Source organism: Lolium rigidum, chromosome 6, assembly GCF_022539505.1.
Source record: "Lolium rigidum isolate FL_2022 chromosome 6, APGP_CSIRO_Lrig_0.1, whole genome shotgun sequence".
Lineage (NCBI taxonomy): Eukaryota > Viridiplantae > Streptophyta > Magnoliopsida > Poales > Poaceae > Lolium > Lolium rigidum.
This window is the reverse complement of record NC_061513.1, coordinates 63,304,889-63,323,860: the sequence shown is the minus strand read 5'-3', so window position 1 is coordinate 63,323,860 and position 18,972 is coordinate 63,304,889. Positions and strand designations below refer to the sequence as shown.

The 18,972-nt window shown below is 47.6% G+C and overlaps 1 protein-coding gene across 1 annotated transcript; it reads left to right on the top strand.

Annotated features, from left to right (window-relative positions):
* Positions 1 to 2,309: 2,309 nt before the first annotated feature.
* LOC124661409 (ABC transporter B family member 20-like) lies at positions 2,310 to 11,065 on the top strand. Its single transcript, XM_047199266.1, has 11 exons — positions 2,310 to 2,702; positions 3,787 to 3,841; positions 3,926 to 4,101; positions 4,395 to 4,595; positions 4,759 to 5,018; positions 5,099 to 5,409; positions 5,494 to 5,714; positions 5,815 to 6,155; positions 7,037 to 7,812; positions 8,037 to 8,278; positions 9,204 to 11,065. The coding sequence occupies exons 1-11, from the start codon at positions 2,310 to 2,312 to the stop codon at positions 10,431 to 10,433; spliced, it is 4,206 nt and encodes a 1,401-aa protein (XP_047055222.1). The 3' UTR covers positions 10,434 to 11,065.
* The last annotated feature ends 7,907 nt before the right edge of the window (positions 11,066 to 18,972 follow it).

Genomic DNA, 18,972 nt, shown 5'->3' with positions numbered 1-18,972 from the left:
CTCGGAGTTGTCTCGTGAATCGGCTCAAAGAGCCGATCCACCCATGATTCGCACGAGGTGTACGAATATATGGTGGTCCTGCTTGATCAAGATAAAGCTAAAACGATCTACGACGATTTAGGGTTTTCACCGCATAATCGGAACATCCTACTCGTGATTGAGCCTCGCGGCGCGCACGGTAATCGTAAGCCGATCCTAGACAAGGCCTAAAAACCAACACGAAGTTGATCCCGGAACATCCTGTCTAGGGCTAGCAAACTACACCTGCGCGCCGCCTGGATCCTTCAACCCTTTGTAAGGCCTAACTATGCGGATATTAAACTAATCCTTGAAGAACAAGGAGCAACCATAACGGATCGGATCTACTAAATAATGATCAAGCGGGGTGCCGCCCCTACGCCTAAGATAGGCGTAAGGGCGGCTAGATGTCTAAGGGTTGTACGACGATAGCATATGATACGAAGAACAATGCTAACCCTAACACATCTAAGATAACTACGTTGCTCGCCATAAAAAAAGGCTTCAGTACGAGCAACGCATGAACAACGAATAAATTTGTACTGCCTAGATCGCAAGATGCGATCTAGGCAGCATGATGCTTACCCGGAAGAAACCCTCGAGATAAGGGAGTTGGCGATGCGCCTAGATTGGTTTGTGGTGAACGTGATTGTTGTTTATTTCATAAACCCTAGATACATATTTATAGTCCGTAGACTTTCTAACGTGGGAATAATCCCAACCGTGCACGAGCCAAACTCTAACTAACCGACACGTATCCTACTATATTACAGATACACGGGCAAACTAGCCCAAACTTTGCATATAAAGGCCGATTCATGAATTTCTTCCATGTATATCCTTCAAGCCCATCTTGATCGCGGCCCACCTCTGACTCGGTCAAATTCTGGTGATAACAGGAGGAGCGTGGAAAAGATGATGCTACACGTGCGAAAGCAGCATGAGAGAGAGCTCAAAAGGAGCAACGACGTTGGCTTGATGAGTGGGGAAGCAAATCGAGGAAGACATACTCCGCCTGTATGAGGATGAACGGGTGCGCAAGAAGTTCTGTGAGGTGAAAAGGCGGAAAAAGAGAGAAAGGGTTGATGAGGCGGAGGTAGCTGAAGAACATGATGACAAGACTGAAAAATGTCGACCACACGCTGGAGGCATGACCACTAGATTTTTGTTCTAGTAGCAATGTATCTTAATTGTAGTTGTTGTATAGCAATGTATCTTAATTTTAGTTGTAGTGTACATATGTATTCATTTTCAGTTACTTATTTTCAGTTGTTATGTAATATACTCGCTAGCCCGCATAAGCGTACAATAAATTGTAACTAGTGAGGGATTAAGGTTTCCACTTAAAGCGTGCGAAGCCCCTCCGTCCAAAGGGCTTGCTTCACCTAACCACCACCACCGTGCAACTCAATCTACTACGTCAACACGAAGTATCACCGCAACACCACCATTTCCCCAAAAGGACACCACAGAAATGCACGCACGACCTATCCCATAAATAGATCGGGGTTGACCTTGCTTCCTACTTGGTCTATTATGTTAATTTGATGGAGAAATGGCACAAATCGCACTAGAAATGATTTAGCTCGAGTTTACAAAGAGAAATTGAGAGAATGGAGAGAGCATGAAAATAGGAGCTTATGAGCGATTTAATCTCCACCTGAAAGAACTTATCGTCCTGACCAGATTACAAGCTTCAACTTGCGGGATCTGATCGGCGGTCAGAACCGAGCTGAAGTGTAAACCCACCGGACTTTCACGATTTCGGTATAATTTACGGAATCTGTTAGAGATGCTCTAAGATGGTGGCCATCAAACAAAAACTCAAAAGCTGCAGGGTGTCGTTGGGAAAACTAGATCCAACCTGGACTCGACTGGACTGAACTGGACTGCAAGCTAGTTCAGTTCACTACTGTAGTGTAGAGTATTCACACTAGCCCGTCCTCTCCAGTCCACCCCCGCAGCGGCTGGTACTGTTCACCCCCTTCTTCCTCGCCCCCGATCCGGCCACCTCGCCGCCGCAAATCAGGCCCCGCCGCCGCCGCATTCCTCCGGCGGGACGAGAAAGCTTGGCTGGGCCACTCGTTTTCACCCATTCATTCCGCTCGCAGCTCCTTCCTTCCTATCGCGCGCCTTGTTTGACCACTGCCGGCCGACCAACCCCATGCCATTCAAATCTCTAGCCGCCGCCGCGGCCGCCGCCGCAGCCGACCAGTAGCTCGGCCGGCAGCCACGCACAAAAGCAGCAGCGGCACGGCGAGCAGGTACCCTAACCCTAGCCTCCCCGCGCCATGGTGTCGCGGGGGCTCTTCGGCTGGTCGCCGCCGCACGTGCAGCCGCTGACGCCCGTGTCCGAGACCTCCGAGCCGCCCGAGTCGCCCTCCCCCTACGCCGCCGACTTCGGCTCCGGGGACGGCGCCGCGCCGCCGGGCCCCGGCGACGACGGCGGGCCCGGGCTCGACGACGGGGACGACGACGAGGGTCCCGAGCCGCCGCCCGCCGCCGTGCCCTTCAAGCGCCTCTTCGCCTGCGCCGACCGCCTCGACTGGGCGCTCATGGCCGCGGGCGCCGTGGCGGCCGCCGCGCACGGGGTCGCCCTCGTCGTCTACCTCCACCTCTTCGGCAGGGCCATCAACACGCTCCACGGACGCCACAGCCACGAGCTCTTCGACAGCATCAAGCAGGTCCGGCCCTCCGTCGTTTCTCTCGCAGCAGATCTCATTTTACTCCGATTTCCTACACGGAATTCTGCTTAGATGAAGTGCCTAGCACTGAATGTGAGGCTGTGCTGTTCTAGTCCTGGTGTTTTTGTGCTAATATAGTTTGTAATAATAGCTGTCATGATATTTTAAGCAAGTCTTGGTTTTTTACTCTGCATGCTACTTAGCTTTAGGGGTGAGTTTATTGCCATCATACTTATTTGGTTTTTCCATTGGGTGGGTTGCTCTTTCGGAAGGGAATTATGACAATTTTTGTGCATATGGGATGCCGACAACAGAATTCAGTTTAGGATGACAGTTTAAGTAGGGTTTACTCTTTTGTACCTGTGTGCTAGCTGCTCAGTAGCGGCCAAGTGCACGGGTGCAGCGGAAAAGAGACACCCAAAATTAGTACTTGTTGCTTTCTCTTACAATTCCGTGGTTGGCACCCCAAGTTTGGCATGATCGTCGTGTCAGGCTTCCCTCATACCCTTACTTTTTCTGGTAATACATTTTTATGATTGTCAAAAATGATCGACGCTTCAGCTTAAGTAACACTATTTATTTCACTCGATGCAATCTGACTATGCAGTGTAATTGATCTTATTGCATTATCATGCTGAGCATGCCATCTCACATTTGGAATCCAAACTTGCTGTCACGATTGTCTACTTACGTTTACTGGGTAAAATTTAGTTTTTCACTTCCGTTAAGTTGAATGCGAACTGTTCTTTCACTCATCCACATGGGTGAAGAAAACCGCTTGCACATGTTGAGTCTTCACAAGTTCATCCATGAAAGTCATTTGCACGAACCTTCGGACATCGGCCAACTGAAATATCACACTTTATAACTTTCTCGCGCTTTTCTGCAGATGTTAGTGCTCAGATATCGATTTTGTAATTTATCACGCTAAAGGAAATACTATTACATATTAGGTGTTATTTTTCCTGAAGGATGTCTGCACTGCATTGACTTGTCTTGCTGTTTATATATACTAGCTTTTATCTCTACCGGATTATTTGTCTCTGTTTCACAAATTCCCCCCTTTTTTTTGTTGGCTCTGCAGCATGCTTTATACTTCCTCTATATAGCCATTGGTGTTTTCTTTGCTGGATGGATAGGTAAGATGAGGGTGTAGCAACTTATAGAAATCACTGAACAGTACCCTTGTGTTACATATTTGACCAACTCTGCTATAATTACAGAGGTTTCATGCTGGATTTTGACTGGGGAAAGGCAGACAGCAGTGATAAGATCAAAGTATGTCCAAGTCTTGCTAAACCAAGACATGAGTTTCTTTGATACCTATGGAAACAATGGTGATATTGTCAGTCAAGTGCTGAGTGATGTCTTACTCATTCAGTCTGCTCTAAGTGAGAAGGCGAGTTTTTATTGCTCAACCTTCTTAATTATTGATAATGAATTGCGTGCTTAGTTATATATCTGCTATATAGTCTATTGAACCATCATATTGTTTATCTTGCTGTTATATGGTCTCTTGAATGTTGTGATGAACCTTTTTTAACTGTGGATAATGAATCACATGCTTAATATCTTTTGGCCATATGGTCCACTGAATCATTATGTATTATGTTATGTGGTCTATGGATCATTTTGTATTTTATCTTGCTGTTGTGTGGTCCATTGAATTGTTTTGTATTGTGTTGTTTTTAGGTTGGAAACTACATCCACAACATGGCTACCTTTTTTGGTGGTCTTGTTATTGGTTTGGTGAACTGTTGGCAAATAGCTCTTTTGACATTAGCTACTGGACCCTTCATTGTTGCTGCAGGAGGAATATCAAATATATTTCTCCATAGGCTGGCAGAAAATATTCAGGATGCGTATGGCGAGGCAGCAAGCATTGCAGAACAGGTATATTGAACTTGCTTGTGAACCAATAAGAAAAATAGAACATGTCATGTTGGCATGGGGCACTTTAGTTGCAAAATAAAGCATGCTTGGTTGTTAGAGTTGCATCCATCAGCTACATGTTACATGAAGTCGTATATACACCTGAGCAGTGCTTATTGTGCAGGCAATATTATACATCAGAACTTTGTACTCCTTTACAAATGAGACGTTGGCAAAATATTCTTATGCTACTTCACTTCAAGCAACTCTGCGCTATGGTATTCTGATAAGCCTGGTGCAAGGTCTTGGTCTCGGATTTACATATGGGCTTGCCATCTGTTCTTGTGCCTTGCAACTTTGGGTTGGGAGATTCCTTATCTCTCATGGAAGAGCCAATGGTGGTGAAATTGTGGTTGCCCTATTTGCTATTATTCTGAGTGGACTGTAAGCATGCTAATTTTAGGAGACTCATCTCTACTTGTACATTGATAATCATCTTACACAATGCTCTTAATTATTTGCAGTGGTCTTAATCAAGCCGCAACAAACTTCTATTCCTTTGAGCAAGGACGTATAGCTGCATACAGACTCTATGAAATGATAAGTCGTTCAACTTCTACTGTAAACCAGGATGGGCGTACCTTATCTTCAGTACAAGGCAACATTGAGTTCCGTAATGTCTACTTCAGTTATCTCTCCCGCCCAGAAATCCCCATCTTAAGTGGGTTCTACCTTACTGTACCTGCCAGAAAGACTGTTGCTCTTGTTGGTAGAAATGGTTCAGGAAAAAGCAGCATAATACCTCTCATGGAGCGATTCTATGACCCAACCTTAGGTATTATAGTTGCAAGCTATTTTTTTTTCTATTATCTTGTCACCTCAAGTACACTTTTGGTTTATTCGCGGTTATATGTTGCAGGTGAAGTACTTTTGGATGGGGAGAATATAAAGAACTTGAAGCTAGAGTGGTTAAGAAGCCAAATAGGACTTGTGACTCAGGAACCAGCATTGTTGAGCTTGAGCATTCGGGAAAATATTGCATATGGAAGATCTGCAACAACCGACCAGATTGAAGAGGCAGCCAAAACAGCTCATGCACATACTTTCATCAGTTCACTAGAAAAGGGATATGAAACACAGGTATCATACATGCTTTATCTTAGAAGTTACTGTAACTGCATTTTGTTTAATCTTTTACACTTCTCTCATCCCTGTTTAATTTAAACTAAATATATAATAGGTTGGTCGTGCTGGGCTTTCTCTGACGGAGGAACAAAAGATAAAGCTCTCCATTGCTCGTGCTGTGCTCTCAAATCCATCAATTCTTTTGCTGGATGAGGTTACTGGTGCTCTTGATTTTGAGGCAGAGAAAGCTGTTCAGGAAGCACTAGATGTTTTGATGCTTGGGAGGTCTACTATCATCATAGCTAGACGTCTCAGCCTTATCAGGAATGCTGATTATATAGCAGTGATGGAGGAAGGCCAACTTGTTGAGATGGGGACACATGAAGAACTGTTAAATCTTGATGGTCTTTATGCTGAACTTCTTAAGTGTGAAGAAGCAGCAAAACTTCCGAAGAGGTCAGTGCATCATCTTTACATAACTAGCAATTCTCTTAGTTCGAACTTGTATGTTGCTGCAGAACTTTCTTGATTCTTTTTTGGCGAACAACTGTTGTTTTGTTTTGATTAGAGTTCCTATGATGCAGAAATATGTTTGAAAATAAATTTTATCATGTACATACTGGCTGCCACTATCACATTTCAACATGGATGATTTGTCGTATCTTTGCTGTTCTAATTGTGGAATCCATGCTTTATTTTTGTCACTTGTCAGTATTGGGTCCCATATCATGCTAGAATGATGTTTCATCACTTTAGCTGCTTTATTTGCTTGTAACATCTATCTTGGAGTCCCTATTTTCCTAGTAAGAACAAACATAGTAATTCATTGGCACAAGTGCTATTTTGTTTTCATATGACATGGTAATCTGGATGGATGACGTTGAGGTGTAATTTTTTCATTCTTGGTCTTACTCATCTGTACACTTGATTTTATACAAATATTTTTTCCATGCCACCTGCATGGTGAAACATCTATGTTGTTAGTTATGTACATATATATTTTGATTAAGCTGGTTTGTGTCAAGCATTATGTGTAACTGGCCTCTTAGCTTGTGGAAGAAATGTTAGTTACTTAGTTATAATACTTATTTCATAAATCACAGATGTTTGGGCTTCTTAAGTTATTGTTGTGACCTAATTACAGTTCTTGTATATACTGTCACTTCTGTTTACTTTACTAGCTAGCATAAAATGTTTGTTCATCATCTCTGCAGAAACTGGCATAATATCAGTTTTATAGATTTATTTGTAGATCCACAAATTTTGTTTGGTTGTTCGATGTCTTTATTTGTTTTGTCGGTCAACTAAAGCATTTGTTTTCTCCTGAACTGTTTCAGGACGCCTATGAGAAACTACAAAGAGCCCAGCTCCTTCCAAATTGAACGGGATTCATCAGCAAGTCATAGTTTCCAGGAGTCATCTTCTCCTATCATGTCAAAATCACCATCACTTCAGAAAACACATGGTTTTCTTGCATTCAGAAATTCTGATGCTAACCGTTCGCGTGAGTCGCCAAACATTCAGAGTCCTCCTTCAGAGCAAATGGCTGAAATCAGACTACCTATGGTTGCTTCTGAGAGAGCTCCATCCATCAAAAGGCAGGATAGTTTTGAACTAAAACTACCTGATCTTCCCAAAATCGATGTCCCCCTACACAGACAGTCTTCAAATACTTCAGATCCAGAATCGCCAATATCACCATTATTGATTTCTGATCCAAAAAATGAGCGTTCCCACTCAAAAACTTTCAGCCGAACTCTTGATATGTTCGATAATTTTCATGCTGATGTATCAAAGAAGCATCAAACAAAAACTCCATCATTTTGGAAGCTTGCAGAGCTGAGCCTTACAGAGTATTTTTATGCTCTGTTGGGGAGTGCTGGTGCTGCTTGCTTTGGTTCGTTTAATCCTCTTCTTGCTTATACAATATCTTTAATAGTGGTGGCGTACTACAGAATAGGTGTCCGCGATGTGCATGATGAAGTGAACAAGTACTGCTTATTCATTGTTGGCATGGGTATAATTACTGTGCTGGCCAACTTTTTGCAACACTTCTACTTTGGTATAATGGGAGAGAAAATGACTGAGCGTGTAAGAAGGATGATGTTCTCAGGTACGTTCTATGCTATGGAGAGCTCCATTCTTATGTCCATCATGCACGCGAAACCTCCTTTTTTGTAGCATATTCTTGATCTAATATCATACAGTTACACAAAGCACATCTCAAATGCATTAAATAATGCTACAATTTTCTAATATGCTAGCTTTGTGTTAGTATAAAAATCTACCATTGTGCTGCCAACATTGATTAGTGTCCACCCCTTTACTGCATTCCAGCAATTCTGCGCAATGAAGTTGGGTGGTTTGATGATGAGGAAAATAGTGCGGACATTTTATCAATGCGACTTGCAAATGATGCAACATTTGTCCGTGCTGCTTTCAGTAACAGGCTTTCTATATTCATCCAAGATACATCAGCCATTTTTGTGGCACTTCTTCTTGGTATGCTGCTAGAATGGCGTGTTGCTCTTGTTGCACTGGCAACTTTGCCTATTCTTGTGATTTCTGCAGTGGCACAGGTTAGCTCTCACCACATTTCATCATTCTGATTCCTGAAGATTGAGGTTATTTGTTTGAAGCTCCATCCTGGATGTATGGATATGTCTTGTACTCTTTTATACTAAGTGCCTATGTTGGTATGTTACATTGTTAACAACGATTCACTTAGGTATTTCTTGGCAAGGTTCAAACAGTGTCCAACTGGCAACCGCCAGTCAATATGTGATAGTGCCCTGATGGCAGTGTTCCGAGTAAAGCAACCTCCTATTATCTCCCATCATACCTGGCTTGGTAAAACAGCAACATGCAAAACTTAACCAAATTTTAGAACAAGATGCAACTCTGTTGAATGATGAGTGCACTTCTTGGTGTTACAGGCTTCATGTTTTTGTGCTACCTGTACAACTTCAGCTCTGTCGAAGCATCTATTTACTAGCGATGTCCCCTCATCTTTTATTTGGCAATGGCTGTAGTATCAAAACTCGGTTTTGGATGGAATGCAAATAAATTTCTACATGATATAATCAAAGTTAGACTCAGATTTGCACAATATAACATTATGGAGTTTGGTACTCTATGAACCACATTTTTCTGGGACAACGTAAAATCTTTCACATAGGAACCTATGGCTGCTATACTAGTCCACCTATACTCCTATATTTCCATCCATATAACCATTTACAAAAGTTACTTCCCATCAGTATACCTTCTAGTTCTAATACCACCTATACCCGTCTACTTCTAATGTGTCAACTGTCTAGGAGACTTGCTTTTACTTTTCCGTTTCCAGCCCATTCAAGTTCAACTACACATTTTAATCCACAGTTGTGTTGCTTCATTTAGCTGTTGTTCGAGATCTGGCCTTGAGAAAGTTTTCACTGTGCTCTTATTGAACTGTACAATGCAGCTGCCGAGCTGATGCTTGGATTCTTCATTTTTTTTCAGAAAATGTGGCTTTCTGGTTTTTCTAGAGGGATTCAGGAGATGCACAGGAAAGCTTCTTTAGTTCTTGAAGATGCAGTCAGGAATATCTATACCGTTGTGGCATTCTGCGCTGGTAACAAAATAATGGAGCTTTACAGATTGCAGCTTGGAAGTATCCTTACAAAAAGCTTCGTTCATGGGATGGGCATCGGTTTTGCCTTTGGCTTCTCTCAGTTCCTTCTCTTCGCCTGCAACGCGCTTCTGTTGTGGTATACAGCCGTTGCTGTTCAGGACGGACATCTTACCCTGGTAACAGCACTCAAAGAGTACATAGTCTTCTCTTTCGCGACGTTTGCACTGGTGGAGCCATTTGGTCTTGCGCCGTATATTCTCAAGCGTCGGAAATCCCTGACTTCAGTGTTTGAAATCATTGACCGTGTCCCCAAAATTGATCCAGATGATGCCAGTGGCCTCAAACCCCCCAATGTGTACGGTAGCATTGAGTTCAGGAGTGTTGATTTCTGCTACCCTACTCGCCCTGAGATGATGGTTTTGAGTAATTTCAGCCTTAAAGTCAACGGAGGACAAACTATTGCCGTGGTAGGTGTATCTGGGTCAGGAAAGAGCACGATAATTTCTCTGATCGAGAGATTCTACGATCCCACTGCTGGCCAAGTTCTGCTGGATGGGCGTGATCTGAAGTTGTTCAATGTGAGATGGCTGCGGAGCCACATGGGGCTGGTTCCTCAGGATCCTGTTATATTCTCCACAACCATAAGAGAGAACATAATATATGCACGGCACAATGCAACAGAGTCGGAGATGAAAGAGGCTGCCAGGATTGCAAACGCTCACCATTTCATCAGCAGCCTGCCTCATGGCTACGACACACATGTGGGGATGCGTGGTGTGGACCTGACTCCCGGGCAGAAACAGCGGATCGCCATTGCCCGTGTGGTGCTGAAGAACGCGCCCATCGTGCTACTCGACGAGGCCAGCTCCGCCATCGAGTCCGAGTCAAGCAGGGTGGTGCAGGAGGCCCTTGACACGCTGATCATGGGGAACAAGACGACGATCCTCATCGCGCACAGGGCAGCCATGATGAAGCACGTGGACAACATCGTGGTGTTGAATGGCGGCAAGATCGTCGAGCAAGGGACGCACGACTCGCTGGTGCAGATGAATGGTCTGTATATCAAGCTGATGCAGCCTCACTTCACCAAAGGATTCCGCCAACGTAGACTGATATAGACGCAGCGGTAGATTCTGTACATTGTTCCATGGAATTTAAGCTAATCGAGTTCTACTTCACTAACTGGTCACGGGCGACACGGAAGGCAGCTGACTGTTACAGCAAGAGATGACAGAGCGATTTGTGAAACATAATAGGATTGTTGCAGGCTATTGACTGGATGCATGGTATTGCCTGGGGCTTTGATGGAGCTGGAACACCATGGCGTGAACTTGAGTTATGAATTACATCACATCAGACCCACCACCAATACTTTGTGATTTATGCATTCAGATGAATAGTTTCTTTTGAACTTCAAGATACGTGGCTGCCTATTCATTCCCTTTTTGCAATAGCTGATTATTAGATTGGCTTTTCTACTTACTTTGGTGTAGCTTGGAGCTGGAGATAATATTTTTTGGCTGTTTAGGAGGATGGGTGTGAAGCGTAGTTCGGTAGCCTGAGGCATAGCTATAGAAGTAGTGGGGGACTTTTTTTTTTGTAAGGCATTGCTTAATTAATGTTGTGCTAGCCTAGCCTAGGACTATTCTGTTCATCATGTTCATATACACTCAAAACTCTTAATTTGTTACAGTGTGTTTTGCACCATTTTACCAAGGTTTCTTTTAGATTGCTGGAATATTAGATTTAACATTCAGAGGACCTTTTTTTTGTTCGTTATGAATTTGCTATGGGCTCCAGTTAATACTGTCCAATTTTTTTTATCTGTACCAAGCATGGCTTGCCCTACCCTATCATGTTTCCTAGCTACTTTGGTCATGCTTAGAACCGAACGAATGAAGGCATGTGTTTTATAGATCCAACTGGAGTGTGCATTTGCAGAAATCTTACTACTAATAGTTGATCTCGTTCAGTTACTTTTGTTAAGCTTCATGTACTAGCCACTTGAACCAAAAGCCCGAACTGATGGAAAGGGCTAGACAATCTACTTATACAATTCAACACCCCCTCACGTGTGACGGGAAGACGAGAAGACAAGTCAACACGTGTAGAGAGGCAAAGAGGCAGCGGCGGTCTAGAGAGGCAAAGCGGGCGTGGGACGGCAGGGTGCCGGGGCGGGCGGCGGCTGCGGCTGCTAGGATTTTAGAATAAATTGTGAAAGCCAGGATTTGAACTCGAGACCTGAGACTCTGATACCATGTTAGGGTAATATGTTTGTTGTATTACCAGGGGGTCAAAGACCATAATATATAGTATATGTACATGTACAAATATGCAGGAAGCTCCCTAACATATGAAGAAACTAAAATATACATCTATCAACTTTCAACTCCATGATGTCTGAACCTGACGGCTGAAACTGTTCATTAATGGCTTCAGTTAGTGTTGCAGCAGTGAGACGAGACCTAGTTTCATTGGTTGTCTGCAAACTGGTCCAATTTGCTGTCATCTTTGTGTCGCTGACATGTTGAAGTGCCACGACAGCAGCCCGTGAAACCGTGAATGATGCGCAACCGGTGAAGGCAAATGCTAAGAGCAACTCTTAACAGAATCTGTAAACGTCATCGGGACTGAAATTTTCTGGTGGATTTACGGATTCGGACTAAAAGTGTCGCAGAACGGAGCTTGAATCGGTGGCCCGGCCGTAAAAGTTTCTCGGGAACCCAAGAAACGCGAAGCTCGCCCCGTATATATACAGGGCCACCGAGTGGAGTAGGGTTCCAAAACCCTACTTCCCACCACCGTGTCCGTTTCCTCCGCTGCGCGCGCTTTCACTTCCGGCGAGCAATCGTGCCCTTGCAGCCGCCGCATGTGCACTTCCGTGACCTCCACCGCGATCGCATGGCTGGCGTCGGCAGCGGAGGGAGACGCTTCCACTTCCGGTGAGCAATCACGGCCTTGGCGTCACCGCATCTCCACTTCCGCGACCGCATGGCTGGCGTCGGCAGCGGTGGGAGGGGAGGCAAGCGGATTGGCGGGAGCAACTCGCTGCCCCCCCCCCCCGCGTCTTCCACTCCGAGGCCGAGCAGCAGAAATGGAACCGCTCGGAGGGCGCGCAGCGCGCGCCGCTGGACCAACTGGGGCCTGATGCTATCGATGAAACTAGCCGCCTACGCCAATAGAGGCGAGGGGTCTTCCTCCGGCGCATCGGGCGCCGCCAGTCGCCGAGAGCAACAACGAGGAGGGGGGAGGAGGAGGAGGTGGCACCGACGCAGACCGTCCTCCAGTCGGCGGATTGCGTCCTCAACGACGAGGAGTAGGTGACGGCGATCCAACAGGTCGCCGTCATCTCGGAGGCCGAGGTGCGTGTGCATTTCCGCCGCAAGGAGGCGGAAGCCGGCCGTGTCATGCGCACGTACGAGGCGGCACAGAAGGAGGCGGCTGTCCGCCGCGTGAAGCAGAAGGTCATCGACCTCGACTCCGAGTAGGCCGCCGACGGCGTCGTCCTCCGCCGCGCGTGGAGTAGGTCGTCGACGGGCGAAATTTAGGTAAGTTTAGGAGTTGGTCGCCGACGGCTAGACTATATGTAATCTCTTTTGCGATCGCAACTATGCAGTTTGAATTTCACTTTTCTAAACTTGTTTGCGATGATCAGTTACCGCCAAATTTGAATTTGCGTTTTTTTGATTCTAAATACGGGTATATTCTGCGCCACCTCCTAATCCGCTGGAAAATTGATTTTCGGGAAAGTGAGCTTCTTCGAATAAGAGCTTTGATAGAGATGTTCTAACGAGTGTCAGCTCGTTGTGGATTGCAAGGGTGCCTCCTCCGGGGAAAAAGGGCCAAGTAGTGGGCTCGAACAGTCGGCATGTGTCGGAGTTCGGCCCGACCCTGGGTTGTACCGATCGGCAGACAGCCATGCGCCCGTCCCGTGACCCACACAGATACGTCGTCGAGATCGCAATGGAGGAGGAGACTGTGAGGAGCCGTATGCCCGACGAGGTAGTCGAGTGCTACCTCATGCACATGGCGCTGAACTCAGAGCCGCCGCCCGCCGTGGTGGTCGCTGGCAACGTCGCTGAAGACGACGACGAGGAGTTCCCTTCCCTTCGGCGGAGTTGCTGTGTCCGGACAGGGAACGGCAAGCGGCCCTCGCCCGCCTGCGGTGGATGTACCGGCAGACCCAGGCCCGGATGGAGTGGATGTTCCGGCAGACGGAGGCCCGGGTCCGCACCGAGCTGTGAGCCAAGGGCTACGTCGAGAACGTCGATCGCCAGGGCGCGCGGAGGAGTTGATCGAGCAGGGAAGATGTGGTCGAATCGACACGGTGACACGATGAAGTCGTCAGGCCTCGTGTGATCGATCACTGCAATCGTTAGGGAAGAATGGCTGAGGCTGGATAATACCAAGAAGGCCACATGCTTTATTTGCGCAAGAAAGCTTGGAGGAAGAAGACTGCAAAGGAGGAGTTCACAATCAGAAGAGGAAAAAAATGCATTTGTCGTGTTAGGTGTTAATCATCATAGCTTGTTGCTGTATATTGCCAATGCAAGGAGGTTGGTTATAGGTGCAACCAAATCATGGACCATGTCATTCTAGATGTTTTTTTACTCCCCCTAGCTGCCTCAGTAGCAAATACTTTCAATTTTACAAAAAAGAGTAAGAATGGACACCAAGTACAAGTATTATATTTTACAAAGAAAACACTAAGGTGCGCGCAACAGAACTCATAGAGAACAACGGACATGAAGCAACGTCGATGTACAGCGTGAGTGTTTCCGAGATCTCGGTGACGTGGGCACTACCCTTCGGGTAACCCACATTATCCTATCCTGTATTGACTAATTGGAGGCCCATGATGACACATAAAGGCAAGATGGGCCACTAGGGCGGCGCACCAGAAGGTTCCTTGACGAGCAAGGCAAGGAAGCGATCAAACAAGGAAAGATCGGATCTAAAATTACTGTAAACCTAGTCGTACTCGGTGAGACCTCTTGGGACCTGGCCTCCTATATAAAGGCCAGGAGAGGGGCTGCCGAGGGACAGAATCGATCTTAGCAATCTTAGCCAGAAAAAGCTTAGAGCTAGGTCATCATAGCAATAGCCATCTCGACGAGATCTCAGCCGAACTATTCGGCACCCCATTGTAACCCATTATCATCATAATCAAGAACGGACAGGCAGGACGTAAGGGTTTTACCTCATCGAGGGCCCCGAACCTGGGTAAATCGCTCTCCCCGCTTGTCTGTGAACCGATGTCTCGTGTCAGCTTGCAGGATTCCATCAACCCTAAGCCCCTATCGGAGGGCATTGGCGAGGAGTACACTCGGCAATTGGCGCCGTCTGTGGGAAACCTGTCGGCACAAGGCAAGTCATCGGCAGTACCAGTCACGTCCGCGGCGTTCTTACTCGAATCACCGACACCAGCAGAGTCAACAGATCCGATCCGCTGCGGGTCCTTTCAGTTCGTGCCACGCCGCGAAGTACTTCACCCAAACTCTATGGCATCATCTCAGGACACGGAGGCTGTTTTTGGCGGCGTTCACTTCGTCATCGACTCCGGAGGTTTCCTTCGCCTCCCTAAGGCCAGCGCATCCGACTCAAAGGCCGCACCTCCGGAGGGTGCCCATTCAGCAACAACTCTAAAAATTTCACCCAGGAACATACAAAGGAGCGATCAAGGGAATCTCGACGCCACGGCTGGACAAAGGAAGAGACAAAGAAGCTCACATCGTGAGGAGGAAGGCAGGACAACAGTTCATCCTCGGCAGATCGAGCAAAGATGCTACGACACATCGGCAGTCAGGGGCCGCATCCGTTCTCCGTATCTCTCGGCTTCAGAGCAACTCGAGGCGCCATGTTACCTCCACTTATACTTTGATCCAAAGGATGGTCGGGAGAAGTCCAGTCATTTGTTAAAAAACTGCCGACACTTCCTAGAGATTCGACAGTTCTGTGATGACCTTAGAGCCGAAGCTATGTCAAGAGTTCGCATAATGGAAGAGAAGGCAAGGTCCTACGACCACTTGACAGAACCATATGTACCAGAACCATACGAGCCTATGGAAAAATACGATCATGAACCAGCCGAAGTATTCCCAGCGCTACGTGGACAAATAAGCATGATCCATAAAACCAGCTTTTCGAAGAGAGAAGTCAAGAAGTTCTCCCGAGAAGTAAAATATGAGGAAGTCGCCATGGTCGATACACCGGATTTCATCGACCGGTCGAACAAAGCATCACCTTCAGCAGGGCGGATCACCCGAAAGCTGTTCCAAGGCCCGGTCACGCGGCCCTTGTCCTTGAAGCACGGATTGGAGGGTACAAGTATGGGCAAAGTATTCATGGACGGAGGAAGCGGCTTGAACCTGCTATTTGCCAGCACAATGAGAGCAATGGGTTTAACAGTCGACATGCTAAAAGAATCTGACACAGGGTTCCACGGCATTATACCGACCCGACCCGCCTACTCGCTAGGCAAAACGTCATTGGACGTAGTCTTCGGCACGCCCAGTAATTTCAGGAGAGAAAAAATCGAGTTCGAGGTAGTCGACTGGGAATCTCGCACCATGCCATCCTCGGCAGACCCGCGTTTGCTAAATTCATGGCCGTGCCTCATTATGCATACCTAAAACTGAAGATGCCAGCAACAACCGGACCCCAATAACCGTTCACGGTAGCTTCTCTCGATCGTACAACCTGCGACAGGGAATTCCGTAAGATCGCCTCGAAGTTTGGAGCCGGAGAAGAACTCAACGCGATTGATACCGTCACAGACCACACGCAACCGCCAGCTGATAATCGAAACGTAATATCCGATGAGTTCGATGTTGCAAAGGAAACCAAGAAGCTGCAGGTGCATCCCACTGATCCGAAGAAGACGGTCAACACTTCGGCTGACCTTGCTGACGCATAGGAAAGCGCGCTCATCGAGTTCCTCCGTGAGCGCCGGGAGATATTTGCATGGGAACCATCCGACATGCCGGGTATCCCCGGGGAACTCGCCGAGCACGCCCTAAATGTTGACCCAACAGCCAAACCGGTGCAGCAATCAATGCGACGATTCTCTGAACCAAAGAGGAGAGCAATCGGTGAGGAAGTTAATCGGCTCCGCAAGGCGGGATTTATTCGGGAGCTTAAGGAATCTGAGTGGGTGGCCAATCCCGTCATGGTGCCAAAGAAGGACACAACCACCCTCCGCATGTGCATCGACTACACCGGCCTTAACAAGCATTGCCCGAAAGATCATTTCCCATTGCCTCGAATAGACCAGATAGTCGACTCCACGGCCGGGTGCGACCGTCTCTCTTTTCTCGATGCATACTCTGGTTACAATCAGATCAAGCTGAAGAAGGAAGACCAGGAGCTAACCGCGTTCATCACCCCGCACGGCGTTTTCTGTTACAACGTCATGACCTTCGGGTTAAAAATGCAGGAGCCACCTACCAACGCTGCATGCAAGCCTGCCTTGCGGAGCAGATTGGAAGAAATATTGAGGTTTACATCGACGACATCGTGGTGAAAACAAAGCACGCAGCCACACTCATCGATGACTTGCGGGAAACCTTCGACAATACAAAATCAAGTTGAATCCCAAAAAATGCTTCTTCGGAGTACCGGGAGGACAAGTACTTGGGTACTTCATATCAGCCAGAGGAATTGTTATCACCAGAATTTGACCAAGTCAGAGGTGGGCCGCGATCAAGATGGACGTGAAGAATATATATAGAAGTAATACGTGAATCGGCCTTTTATACCAAGTTGGGCTTAATTGCCCGTGTATCTGTAACATATTAGATCGCATCTTAGTTTAGAGATAGAATCTTACTTGTGCACGGTTTGGTGCACGCCCACATTAGAAAGTCCCCTGGACTATAAATATGTATCTAGGGTTTATGGAATAAACAACAACCAACGTTCAACCACAAGCAAATCTCGGCGCATCGCCAACCCCTTCGTCTCGAGGGTTTCTACCGGTAAGCATCATGCTGCCTAGATCGCATCTTGCGATCTAGGCAGCACAAGCCTGCCTACGTTGTTCATGCGTTGCTCGTACCGAAGCCTTTTTGATGGCGAGCAACGTAGTTATCTTAGACATGTTAGGGTTAGCATTGTTCTTCATATTACATGCTCGTCGTAGTGCAACCCTTGCATGTCTAGCCGCCCTTACACCTAATCTTAGGTGTAGGGGCGGCACCCGCTTGATCATAGTTTAGTAGATCTGATCCGTTACGGTTGCTCCTTGTTCATCAAGGATTAGTTTAACATCCGCAATAGTTAGGCCTTACAAGGGGTCGGAGGATCCAGCGGCGTGTAGGGTGGCGTTTGCTAGTCCTAGAACGGATGTTCCGGGGATCAACCTCGTGTTGGTTTTTAGGCCCTGTCTAGGATCGGCTTACGATCACCGTGCGCGAGCGCGAGGCCCAATCCCGAGTAGGATGATCCGATTATGCGGTGAAAACCCTAAATCGTCGTAGATCTCATTAGCTTTACCTTGATCAAGCAGGACCACCATATATTCGGACACCCCGTCTGAATCATGGGTGGATCGGCTCTTTGAGCCGATTCACGAGATAACCCGAGAGCCGATCGAGGCTCGTATTTAATGTTTACGTGTGTGCCCTGCAGAAACTAAGCGAGGCATCATCCACACCTTCCCGACTGGGTATAGGTCGGGTGGCACGCCCTTGTGATAAACATCGGCGCGTGCGACCGGGGAGGCTTTGCGGGCCGTCGCTCCGAGGGACCGGGGCCAGCCGCAGCCCTAGTTGTTCCCGGCTCTACCGTGTTGCCCGTCTCTGCCCGCCGGGGGTTCTCGACGTCAACACATTCGGCACGCCCGGTGGGACGGTCGACGACATCCACGACATCGCCATCTACATCCGAGATGGCGGAAGACACTCCGGTCACGTACGCGGATCTGCTCGATGAGCTCAAGAAGAAGCATGACGAGATCAAGGCAACCCTCGAAGCCGAACTCATCGGCTCCTTCCACCGAACCCGCTCCCATGGCGTCGGGTGGAAGGGTTTCACACCGAAGGCGCGCTCGATGGAGTGGACCTGTCCGCCCCGTCGAAGAACGCACCAGGTCGCCGCGGCGAGGAGATCAACTACATGGTGGCTCATTCGCCGCACCGCCACTCGAGAGCTCGGTGAACACCTTGGAGCGTGTCGCTCTGCGCGTCGTCCAGGAAATCATGAGTCACCGGTAGTCCCCGTCGGGACCGGCTTTGGGGACTTTCAAGGGAGAGATGCCGCTCCAGCCCCAGCCGTTCGCATGGGTAGCACCGGAACTGCCGAACTCATCGGCATACGTCGTCTACAAGGTTGGTGGTGATCCTAGTGACTACCAATTCCTACCCGAGCCACCTAAGGAGATCCCGCACGGATACGCGTGCGCATACGTACCGGACCGCAACGCCCGGGCACTCTCGAACCAGGCTGCAATATCAGCGGCCTCTGGAACGGCAGGAGGAACATCAGGAGCCGATCCTGAGAAGCAATCGTGGCTGGCTAAGTACGCCACCCCGACGAACCTCCAAAGCCCAGCTCCTGCAGTTGGCTTGGAACCGGAAAAGCAAGCATGGCTGGTTAAGTATGCCACCCCGGCGAATCCTCGGGTTCGACACCTTCAGCCATCACAGCGGATCAGATTTG